General features: G+C 50.6%; 1 protein-coding gene across 4 annotated transcripts in view; it reads right to left on the bottom strand.

The window, feature by feature from the left end:
- Positions 1 to 12,372, bottom strand: part of Hrh2 (histamine receptor H2) — a 39,260-nt gene that overhangs the window by 7,156 nt on the left and 19,732 nt on the right. For 2 of the 4 annotated variants that reach the window (XR_003377532.1, XM_026782833.1), the window contains exon 2: positions 8,032 to 9,545. Coding sequence is in view for 3 of the 4 variants with exons in the window: in XM_026782833.1 (XP_026638634.1) it covers positions 8,032 to 9,104 (1,073 nt within the window). In the remaining variant the exon portion in view is untranslated. Of the gene's footprint in view, positions 1 to 8,027; positions 9,546 to 9,906; positions 9,939 to 12,372 lie in introns of those variants that run through there. The other 2 variants (XM_026782834.1, XM_005355192.2) reach the window with 2 other exon arrangements.

Below are 12,372 nucleotides of genomic sequence, written 5' to 3'. Positions count from 1 at the left end.
CAGAGAGAGAGACAGAGAGAGAGACAGAGAGAGACAGACAGGAGAGAGAGACAGAGAGAGAGACAGAGACAGAGAGAGAGACAGAGAGAGACAGAGAGAGAAAGGGAGAGACAGAGAGAGAGACAGAGAGAGAGGGAGAGACAGAGAGAGAGACAGAGAGAGACAGAGAGAGAGACAGAGAGAGACAGAGACAGAGAGAGAGAGAGAGAGAGAGGGAGAGACAGAGAGAGAGAGAGAGAGAACACAAGTTGCTAGCTAGAGGCTAACTCTCACAGGGGCAGGGCACAAGACTCATCTTTCCATCTTTCCACTGTGACTTGGGGACCCCATGTGCCCCTGGACAGGGAGAGGAAGGTGGTGCAGAGTCGTTACTTCAGGAGTCCGTGGCAGGAAGAATGATGATTCTCCGACTTTCAGCTGTAGATTCTACTTAAACAAAAATTAACATTCCCCACAACAGGGGGAAGGTGGCTCAGGAGTCATAAGACTTACAAGCGACTTTCCTCTCGAGCTTATACAGCAGTGAACACTCTCTTTGGAGAAGGAGACCCTTGGGTGGTGCAGCCACTTGCAGATTGCACAGGGAGCTGCAATGGGGTAGTGTCTGAGAGGTCTCATTCAAGCTGGGGGCGGCTTCCCAGGCTGCGGCTGTCTGAATTGCGCACACTCCTGTCACCCCAGTTAAATTCATCGTCTTAACTGGCTGGGCCTGGGTGGACTTGTCTCTAGTCTGTTTTTGCCCTTCATCTGGGATGAACTGAAAGTAATAGAGTCAGGGACTTCCCTGACACCTATCTTGAATTCCAGTCAGTGGGTGGTGACGGCATGTGGGTGGTTCTCCAACACAGGACTGTCTTATGTGGGCTGTAAGGCAAGTTCGCTCTGTCTCCTGCAGCTTTGCGTGGGTCACATACAGGACAAGAAGACCTACTGATGCTCATGTGGCAATCAATACCTGCCACTCACTCTTCAGCACTTGCTACAGGGCCCCCATTCACTCCTTATCTCTAGGCAGGGAAGGCATCATCCTCCCCGTCAGGGAATTCACAGATGTAGACACCCTCCAACATTATCCCACCCTGGCTCCCAACACTCTGCTGCAAACAGCTCTGCATAAATACCAGTGTCACCCCAACCGGGGTTCCCTGCTGTCTCTGCAGGGGCAGACCAGCTCTTTTACAGGTGAGGAAATTGAGTCTCAGAGAAGGATGAGTGCTTTTCAGGGTTGCAGCCAGCAGACACCCCTATAGTAAAGACAGAACCACCCAGAAGCCAGGTTGCCTGTTCTGAAGGCTGGAGAGCTTGCTGCAGGGCTGGCTGGTGCCTGCCAATGCCCTCACCTGCCCTGCTCAGCCTGTAGCTCATCCTGACAAGAACAAATTTTGTTGCATTCTCTTCCACACGCTAAGTGACTCATTAGTATGAAAACCATATTCCTCTGGCTGCTGCCAGAGATTCTTGACACATCACAGTTGGGGTTGTGGGCATAATTTCACTCCCTCGTTAAGCATTTATATGTAGTTATTGTTGGAAGAGTCCCCCGTGACTAATCCAAGTTCCCAGCTTTCAGATGAAGGAAGGACAAGAGGTTCAGGAGCCAATCTGAGTAACCCAGGATTGGCCCAAGACAAATCCACTGAAGCCCCAAACTTTTGCCACTGGGGAATAAAATCTCCTGCTTTCCAGGTTCGAGCATAGCTGTGCCAGGCAGTGTGTGTGAACTGGTGAGAAGCCTCCTCCTGACCCTTTTAGGAAGATGATTTTAATTCCCATTTTTTTTTCAGATGGGCAAACTGGGGCTTAGAGAGGGCAAAGCATATACGTAAAGTCCCAGATAGAATGTGGCTGGGAATTAGTATTCAGATCTTACCCCTGTACCAGCATTGGTGAATTACAGTCCATGGATCCAATATTACCTACTGCTTGTTCTAATAAAAAAAAAAAGCTATCAAAATGTAAAGCAGCCCTTCATGACCCATGAAAATGTTATGCAACTGACATTTTAGTGCCCATAAACAATACTTTACTGGGACACAGCCACCTTCATGCATTTACTTGTTCCCGGCTGCCTTTTAGCTACGGTAGCAGACCGAGCACAGGTGTGTGTTGTTTAGCAACTGACATGATCTGAGAAACTCACTGTTAGGAGATAGACCGCCCAGATGTCACGGTCTGTACTTACACGCTCTGGGCTATCCCGGCCTCCCATGGACCTTATCTGTATGGCACAGCCTGCCATTCCTAGGTTGAGAAGCTGAGCAGGGTGACACTGTGCTGAACGGGGTGGAAAATTCCCCGATGGCAGTAAGAATTTGTGCATCTGAACTAGACACAGTACCTCAAAGACACAAGGAATAGGATCTTTTCTTCCTGTTACAATTTTAGATACGGAGCCTGACACTCTGAAGAGAAGCTTTTCCCATCTGCTTCCTGCTGGGATGTCTCCTGTGGGTCTGGGAAGGTCTGTAACCTGGTTTAGCCCAGGGCATCAGGTGGCTGGGAGGGGGTAAAGGATAGGGGCGCTTCCTTTGTGCTCCCAAGCTGCTTGCTGCCGGGAGCTGGGTCCCACAGGGAAAGGGCCTTTGGGTTTTTTTCCTGTCTTCTCAGCTGGGTGAAGTCTTTTATCTTAAGGGTGTAAAGGCAGCAATGCTGTGGCTCTTTCCTCCCCCCCAAGGCCCTAGGAAGGCAGCCCCTGCTGACTTGCCTTGGAGAGAGACCAGAGGAGAGGAATAGTCCCGGGAAGAAGGTGAAGTGGGTTCAACCTCCATCTGGCTCCAAAGGCACCCATCCTTGGATGCACTGTTTCCTTCTGGGGCTCTAATTTATCCTCTGGACTTTTGAGACTGTGACAGGGATCCCTACTTCTCTTTTTATTCTCTTTACCCTGACTTCCACTGAGGATAGAAGGGGCTCCCATATTCCACACTCTTTCCAGAGAAAGAAGATGAGGCTATGGCTGTCTGTGGCCATGCTGCCTGTGGCTATGGCTGTCTGTGGCCGTGGTTATCTGTGGCCATGGCTGTCTGCTCAAGGAGCAGGTTTGTAGTATCTAGGCATTTGAGGCCACCTGGAGGGGTGTAAAGAGGAGGGTAGGATCTAAGCCAGTTAGGTCCCAGACACAACCTTACACTGGGTCTTCAGCTGAGCCCATGGAGAGATATCTGTGTCCAAAGACCCACAGAACCTCCTTGTGCCTCCACCACCGATCCTGGTGAAAGATGAATGGGCCTTAGAAAGAAGGAAGGAGAGGAAAGCAAAGACAAAAAGAATGGATAAAGGAAGACCAGACACAGGAAAAGTGGATTTTTTGAAATATTTTGTTAAATGAAAGAAACCGGGCACAAAATATCCAGGATCAGGAAAGCTACATAGACAGGGCACTTCCTTTGAGTTAGAGGATGCAGGAATAGGCTGTGGGAACTGGGAGGTGACAACAGTAGGGAATAGGGTTCCCTTGGGGGAAGATAAGTGCTCCAAAATTGGCTATGACATTGGCCACACTCTTCTGTGAAGGCTCTGGAAAGCACTAGTGTGTGCACTTTAAATGGGTGGGTTGACAGTCTCTGGACTGAGAGGGAGAAAATGTGAAAGAAAGATGAAATGATGAGATGTAGGCAGGGAAGAGGAAGACATGGGTGATGAGGTAAAGAATCCCCTTTGTTCACACACATGCCATATGCCAGGGATGCTAAGGGCCTGCACCTTTAAAAGACAGTGAGACTTGTCACCACTTTATAGACTGGAGAGTGGACCTCAGATTGTCACCGACCAGCGAGTAGAGGCACCATGACTCATACTGAGTCTACCTGACCTGCAGCAGTTGACATCAGGGCAGAGAGGGAGATCTGACCTATACAAGGCAGCCAACAGGACCCCAGGGACAGGGGGCATCACTGTCTTTTAATATTTGCGGAGGGGCCGTTAAGAAATGATGAAATCAACATGCCAAAAATCTAGGCCTTGTTGGAGAGTCAGAAGATGGAAATAAATGCATTTGGGCTCTTGAACCAGCTAACAAGTTTAGGGCGATGCACAAAACTCCTCTTAGTAACAGCCCCTGTGGGGAAGTGTCTGTCAGACATGACACTCTGGCATGTCCACAGATCTTTTGGCCCATCTCCAGAGAATGAACTTACAGGAAACCAAGCAGCCCAACCCCATAGTAAGGTCATGCTGTGCTTGGCTCTATGGAAGGCTATCCTGGCTAGAGATGCATGCTCTGCTACTGTCATGTGCCTTCTCTCTTCCAGGATTATCTATGGGAGCTGGTGGGGGTGGGTGGGTCTGGAAAAGCTTCCCGTCTGAGGCTTTATGACTCAGAGATGGGCCTGGATACTGCTGTGAGATCTGGCCCTGGTGTCAAGGCTCGAGGGAGGGCCCCCTATGACCTGATGTATAAGAAAAGGGAACAAGCTCTCTTTGAGTTTTCCTAGGCTCTTACACTACCCTCTTTGAGGCTGGTTTCCTGATGTCTACAGTGAAGTAACTAACATTCATATCTTCTCAGGGTTTGCATAGACCTAGGACAATAATTTATCTGGACATCTGCCAGCATGCCAGGCACAAGGCTGGCTGTCGGGGAATCCAGCAATGAGTGACAGGGCAGGGCCTAGCCTCAGGGAACTTACAGTGTAGGGGAGCAAATATAGCACTAGTTGAAAGGTGGCACAATGTCTTGTAGCCTGGGAGATGTCAACCATGTACACAAGAGGAAATCAGTGCAACTGTAGGTTCCAAGCAGTACAGCGCTTTGGTGGCTGGGTAAGCCTTGACTTCCATTCCCAACAGAAGGGTTGGCCCATTATCAAGACATTTTTAGAAAGGTCTTGTGTGGTTTTGGAGGTAAGGAAGGCAGACTCAGGAACTGGAGGACACTCTGGCTCCCTGGCAAGGGGAGTGTTGAAAGGTGAAGGAGAAGGCACCTGGTTCATACTCCAGCCCTTGAGGCACCTGGTCCTTGTCAAGTCAGGAGCAGAACCGCAGAGCTCTGCTGGAATGAGGAAGTGCACACTCAGAGGTACTGATAGGCTAGATGCCCGCCTGGGAGTCTTATCTCCCCAGAGATTGTGGGAGCAAGCGAGTGAGGGGATAAGACCCAAAGGGTCCAGCCTCTCCACCTGCTCTGCTTACAGATAGGTCAAAGTCTTCCAATGCCTCAGCTTCCCCTTCCAGTGTCTACAGGACTGTGTCTGGGGTATTTGTCAAAAGCAGAGGCAGGTTCAAGTCCAGGTGTTTGTTGGTGGCCAGAGGCCAGGCTTGGAGGACAGACAGGCATGGATGGGAATCTTAGTTCTACCATATTTGATGCAGCGGTAGCCTGCCGCTGGTCGGCTTGTCTCTGGGCAGTTGCTAGTGGCTCAGGACCGCTATGTGAGAAGTACTGCTCACCTGAGAACGGGGTCTGTGTTCTGTTCACTGCTATGTACCGACAGCTCAGGCAGCTAACAAAGGCCTTGGCAAACACTTGGTAAAAGCTCACTTGTAGTGATGCAGTCAGGCGGGTGAGGTGTTCCCACAGCAGGGCCGAGGAAGGGGCAGACAGAGCCTCAAACTGGGAGCTGGCTACCCGGGCACAGAGAAAGTAGGAGCAGCCAGCTTTGCTAACCTCTCTCCTGAGGTCTCCACCAGCTTCACTCAGGATAATCTAGGTCGGTCCCCTTCAGGAGTAGAGTTAAAGGCGCTGGGTAAGTTCTGTTCCTGCCCTCAGACATAAAGGACAAACTGCCAGTCAGCAGGAAAGCAGGGAGCTGACCTTCCTGAGGGATGCTCAAGGTCACAGTCACTCAGGCAGTGCAGAGAAAACCAGCGGCTGTCCGTTTTTAGTCTGCTGCAATTCTAAAGTGTGTGGGCTCCTCTGCTCCCCCCACCCCCACCCAAGCCTGTCTGAGTTCCTAGAGGCCGAAGACAGACGACAATTGAGCTCTCTAGGACCTGAGCTCTGGACTCACTGCCACAGCTATGATCGAGCCAGGCAAACACCGCCTCTTAACTGTCCTTGGCTTTCCTCAGGGTGACTCTGGGGACAGAAGAAAATGTGGACATCCAGACCTGCCAGGTGCCCAGCGTCCAGAAAGTACTCATTAGCGGAGCAGCTAGGAACTCCCAGCTGGTGTTGCTGGACTCTGAGCCTCGGTTTCCCGTCTGTGAAGTGGAGATTAGGAGTCAGAGAGCTGTCTGGAGAGTGTGCTGCTCTTGCAGAAAACCTAGGCTGATTCCCAACATCCGTGTCAGGTGACCCCACAACTGTCTATAGCTAGCTCCAGGGCATCGGTTGCCCTCCTTTGGCCTCTATAGAGAGCAAGTGGAGGGAGCCCAGTGTGACCCAGCCATTCCTGCCAAGCATGTACTGAGAGAATGTTTAAGGAACAGGATCAACAGGTGAATATTAGCTAAAGAGCGAGCAGGGATGATGGATTCAAGGTGACACACTAACCAAACAGTGACTACTTTCTTCTGTCTAGTCTGTAACCCTGCATCTTTGTTTTTCCTCCACTACGAACTAGATCAGCTCTGTGGCCCCCTGAATGGAAGAGGGAGACTGAGGTGCCTGAGGGGAGCATTTTACCTATCAGGCTGGGACAAGGGAGTCTCCACGTGCAGGGTGACCTTGGGCTGGCGTGGAGGGTGGACTTGAGAGGGGGAGTCCGGAGGCCCAGACGACAGGATTGACACTGGAGCAAGAGTTCAGGAGCAGGGGCAATGGGATTTTCAATGATACAGAGGGGAGGGGGACAGGTGTGACATCTATGGGAGGACCCTCCACACCTAGGAGGGGGTGACACCTGTGAGGACAGAAGGGATGTAGGCCAGGAATGTAATGAGGCAGTTCAGCCCTCACAGTTGCTCCTCAGAACTCAGAGCCTATCACAGGGGCTTGCGAATGAATGAATGAACTAATGAATGAACGAATGGGTCTGTTCCACAGACCAGCCCTGTAGGGGCAGAGGTACGGTCTGGGGGAAGAGAGAGAAAGGCCACATTAAGGAGCAACTTGTCTGTTAGGTGTTTTTCAATCGTCTGTTCATGACTCATGGAGGAGCTGGCTTTGCATACAGCAAATGACCTCAGTGTGTCCCAGGGCACTGCCATGGAGCCTGCACACGGTGAGCTTTCTGAGTGTGTCCCAGGACGGTGCCACAGGGCTCTGTACACAGAGACCTTATTGAGTGCCTCCCAGGACAGTGCCATGGATTCCCTCAGTACCCTGCTGTGACTTTGTCCCCAGGGAATTTACTGAAATTTCATTTTGATTCTTTTCTCTTCCCAGCTTGAACACCTCTCAGAGGTGGAATTTCGTGGCTGTGCTCCCACCCCCTGTCCCGGCTATCACTTGCACTCTGGATACCCAATGTTTGTAGGCTTTTTGTTTTTTAAGTAGCCTACAAGACTTTGCTGTTCTCTCTCCCCCCCATCCATGGGTTAATGCAACTTCCTTCTTACACATCTACAGGCTCACTCTCCTGCCCACATCAAAGGGGCTGTCGTGGCCTTCTGTCCAATGCTCAGCTCTGCTAACCACACCCGTCTTTCCAAAGCCTGCCTGAGTCCCCATGTCCGTCTTTCTCCACGCTCCACACACAAGGCCCACACATTAGTTTCCACTGAGGCCCCACCTTCTGAGCTCTTCCGTTTTCATCCCCTACTAACTTGAACACTCCTCAAGGAAGAGCTGATTTGCGCATGGCTTTTGGGTGTTCCTCTGAGGGTTTTTAACTGACCACTCACAAAGCCTAAGTGGCAGAGTTGGGCCTTCTACTTAGGTCACCTGAGTGGAAAGGCAATTTAGTTAGAAAGAAGGGCCTCTGAGCTCTGGGGCGAGTAGCACATTGTCCAGGTCCCAGCTCTGTGGCCCTTGATAAGATCTCCGGTACCTTTAATGTGGCCTTCTAAAACTGAAGGTAGATGTTCTACCTAAGAGAGCCATTGGAGGATGAGAGATGATTTCTGTAAAATGCTCACGGAATGGTCTCAGCGCCACCCACACAGAGGGTGGGGTGTCTCCCGGCACCTCCAACCCACACAAAGGTTTACCTGTCTGGGGTTCCCTGGGGAGGTGTGATTTCTTTCCTACTCCACACTTGGAGCTTCAGGGGCTTCTCCTCCTGCCATCTGACTTCTCGGCTTTGGTTCCTGGACAGCAGAGAACTGTTCAGCCTCAGGGAGGATTTGTAGGGGTTGTGGCTGGCAAGCTTGCAGCAGAAGAGCTGTTGGTAAGCCATGCGGAAGTCTCTGTTGAAAGCAGCGTACAGGATAGGGTTCAGGGCTGAATTGGCGTAGCCTAGCCACAGAACGATGCCTTCAACCACCTCATTGATGGCATCATCCCCTCTCAGCCCACGATAAACAAACGTCGTGAAGTAGGGAAACCAGCAGATAATGAACGCTCCCATGACCGCAGCCAACGTCACAGTGGCTTTGTGCTCTCTGATGGTGGCTGCCTTCCAGGAGCCGATGTGATTGATCCTTTTGGCCTGCTCCCTGGCGATCTTAAAGATTCTGTAGTAGGTGACACACATGATGAGAAGAGGCAGGTAGAAGGTGACCAGCCCGTCCACCAGCCCGTACACCTCGTTGACCTGCACTTTGCACTTGGAGGTGTCATTGTCTCCCCTGGTCTCGTTTCTGCTGTTCCACCCCAGGTGAATAGACAGGAAGGATAGGGTGATGGAAATGACCCAAATGAAGACCAAAGAAATGGCAACACGAACTGGAGTGACCAGCACGGGGTACCTCAGTGGGTCTGTGACAGCACAGTAGCGGTCCAAGCTGATCATGAAGAGGTTGAGAATGGAGGCTGTACAGAGCATCACATCCAGGCTGGTGTAGATGCTGCAGAAGACCCTGCCAAAGGTCCACTTGAAAGAGAGCTGGTAAATGGCAGAGAAGGGCAGCACCAGGAGGCCAAGCAGCAGGTCAGTAGCCGCCAAGGACACAATGAAGCAATTGGTCAGACTGCGGAGCCGACGGTTCAGGCTGACAGCCAGGCAGACGACCACATTGCCAGCAATGGTGATGAGGATGAGGGTGGTGAGGATCAAACTGATGGTGACTTTCCATACAGTAGAGTCTAAGCAACAGGAATGGATAGTGCCATTGGGTTCCATTCTGGGGCCCTGTAGCTTCGACACTCACCCTGGGCCTTGGTTACTTCTCTTCCAACTCCAACCACTGGGCTTCGGGTTCCTGGCCAAGCCAAAGGAAGGTTGGGGAGGGTCTAGTGACTAGCCTAATGTTGTGGGAATAGATCAAGCTGTTCCTTGTGCAGTACAGGGCATAAGAATAAGTAAGACAGGGTCTTCAAGGCTCAAAGCCCAGTCCTCAGCTGGTCTTCCACATCACCTTCCTTCCAGGTCTGTAGTATGTGTCTACCTTCTAGGATCCTCATGGAGACTGAGGTGCTGATGGCTGTGTCTTGAGGTGGCTTTTGCTTTATGTGCAAGGGCTCATACACATAGGCTGTCATGTCCTTCTGTATGACTGGGGCCCACTTCCATCCATGGCCTAAGATTGAGGACTATCAGCTGCCCGCTCTGGGGTTGCAGGAGCTGAAAATGCAAAGATTGAGTGTTTAGCCCTTCGTCATTAGACCAGCAACAAGGCCAGTTCCAAGGTGAATCTTTCCAGACTTCATCGCCTGGTGAGAAACTAGGAGGCATGAGACTCTTCCAGGTACCCTTCCTTAGGAAGGACCAAGCTGGTCAGGGCATGTGATGGGGTGGTGAAGGGTACCAGGATGTAAGGGATAGAATACCCTGGGGAGAAAATAAATGAAAGGGGGGAGGGTTCTAGGATAGGACTGCTCTCATTCGCTCCCAGCTGTCTGCTGGGGCTTGGCCCCACCAGCAGCCTTTGTTATCTGTTGATGAAATGATACATTGAGTGGATAAAGTAATGGCTTAAACTTACTCTTATTAAGTGTGGGGAGCACTCTAAACTGGGGACCAGTAATGTTTTTGGAGGAAGAACCAGGCAGCTTGTATTCTTTTCTTTGCCCAGCCTGCAGGATGTCTGCTGAATTGACGCCTCTGCCACTGTAGCAAAAGAGCAGCCGCAGAGGACCATGTGCCAAAGAAGGCGTGGACTGTGGTCCAGTCAAGCTTTGTGATGGACAAGGAACTGTGAATTTCATGCTGCTTTCATCTGCAACAACATCATCTTGATTTCCCCACCCCAAGTGATTTCAAAGCATCCTGTCTCCTGTGCAAAAGCAGGCAGAGGGCTAGACATAGCGTCGTCTGCTGACTCCATGATCTGTCCACTCCATCCTTGGTCAGTGTTCAACACTCATGCCCAAGTCTTCCTGGTTTGTATTTAGCAGTGTATACTCTCCCACTTCCAGGTCAGCCAACACACAGGTCACTTGACCCTAAACGCTCTAACAGTTCACGGTGTGGCTGGAAGTGGTTTTCCTACCGCTCTACCACCTTCTCGGGCATTTTCAGTGTGTTCTCTGCTCTCCATTTTGCTTTCCTCCCTTCTCCCCTCCCTCTCTCTCTCCTTCCCTCCTTCCCTTCCCCCTCTCCCTTCTCCTTCCCTCCTTCTCCCCCCTCCCACAAAGACTACTCAGTCAATAGCTGTACTCACAACACCCAGATACCAGGTCACCTCCACACATCCCTTCCAGTGGTGACAGCCTGTGCTTCCAGTTGATGAGAAACAAGGTCAGGTCTTGTTTCATGGCGACCCCTTTTATACAAGCCCCTCTTTTTTGTTTTGTTTTGGGAGAGCAGCCAGCAGGCTCTCCTAAGGATTGAGACTGTGGAAATCTAAATGACAGCCAGAGGAACCCTCTTGGAAGCAAGCGGATCACCAAGGGACATGATAAATCCTGCCTCTCCTCTCCAGCTCTTGCCTGGAGCTCTCTGCAGTCTGAATACAAATGCCTCCTCTGGTCGGAATGGCTGTGCTGAAGCAGGGTTCCCGACATCCTCTGCTGCTCCAGCTGCCTCAGCCTCTCAGCCCTGTGAGCTGAGCCTCTCAGCCCTGTGAGCAGATCCTCTGGCTATTATTTCTGGAGGAGCCCTTCATTACATGAAGAGACCAAACAGTGCGGGTCTTACCACCACACTTAATTAACTTTGGAGGGGAAGCAAAAAGGATAGACTTTTTTTTTTTTGAGACTCCCTATTTCTGATAATAATTTTCTCTCCAATTCCTTGACAGCTGGCTGTAGGCATTTTGGCATTGGGCTGATATTCAAGTTAATATTTGGGAGACTCTTCAAAGCTGGGTGAAACAGCTTTCAATATAATTAGAAATCCCATCCTTCCCTCCCTCTTCTTCCCTCCCTCTCTCCTTTCCTCCCTTCCTCTTTCTCTCCTTCCCTCTAGTTTTCTTCAAACAATCTCTTCTCTGGGGACTTTGAACATGCTGGAATGTTCCAGGTGCCAGGGAAGGACAGGTGACCAGTTGTTATTCTTTCTTTGTTAGTCTTCCCAGGATCCACTTCACTGTCTTCCTGTTCATATATGGGGACCGTGAAGAGGGTGATAGATCGTACACTGTGATGACTCTGCACTGTGTACCAGGCCTGGCCTGTGTGATGTTGCTCATAGCAGATAAACATCCTCGAATCCTAATGGCAGCCCCCGGAATGAGAGATCATCTCCATTCAACCTTGACAAAGAACCAAGTGATGTAGTTTCTCTGAGTACTGGCAGAGCCGAGACTCAAATTCAGTGCTATAGTTTGGATAAGTGGCCTCCAAAGGCTTGGTCACCAGCCTGTGGTACTGCTAGAGGTGGTAGAAGGTTTAGAAGGCAGGGCCTGCAGGGAGGAAGTGGGGTCATGAAGATAAGCTAATGAAGGACTGAAGGGGTTATTGGGGCCTTGAACCCCTCCTGTCTCCATCTTTGCTTCCTGGCTGCCGTGAGGTAAATAGACCCCTCTGCCATGCACTTTCTGCCACGATGTGCTTTGTTGCCACAAGCCCAAAGCCACGGGGTCGAGACCATGAACTTAAACCTCTAGAGTTACAAGCTCCAATAAACCTTATTTCCTTGTTTACCTCAGTTTTTGTCACAGTGTGGAAAGCTGATTAATATCCATAGTTCAAGTGCCTGTGGTTCATCCTTAGTGCCCATTCTCTGATTAGATTTCAACTGGCCTTGCCAATTGGATCTCACCATCCATCCATCCACCTACCCATTCATGCATCCATGCATCCATCCATACATACATACATTTATCCATACATCCACCCACCCAAACATCCATCCATCCACCCTCCCATCCACCCACCCATCCACCCATCCATTCACCCACCCACCCATCCATCCACCTATCCATCCATCCACCCACCCATCCATGTATCCATCCATCCATCCATACATACATACATCCATTCATTCATACATACATTTATTTATCCAT

Source organism: Microtus ochrogaster, chromosome 16 (assembly GCF_000317375.1).
Source record: "Microtus ochrogaster isolate Prairie Vole_2 chromosome 16, MicOch1.0, whole genome shotgun sequence".
Classification (NCBI taxonomy): domain Eukaryota; kingdom Metazoa; phylum Chordata; class Mammalia; order Rodentia; family Cricetidae; genus Microtus; species Microtus ochrogaster.
This window is presented reverse-complemented; position numbering and strand designations above follow the sequence as displayed.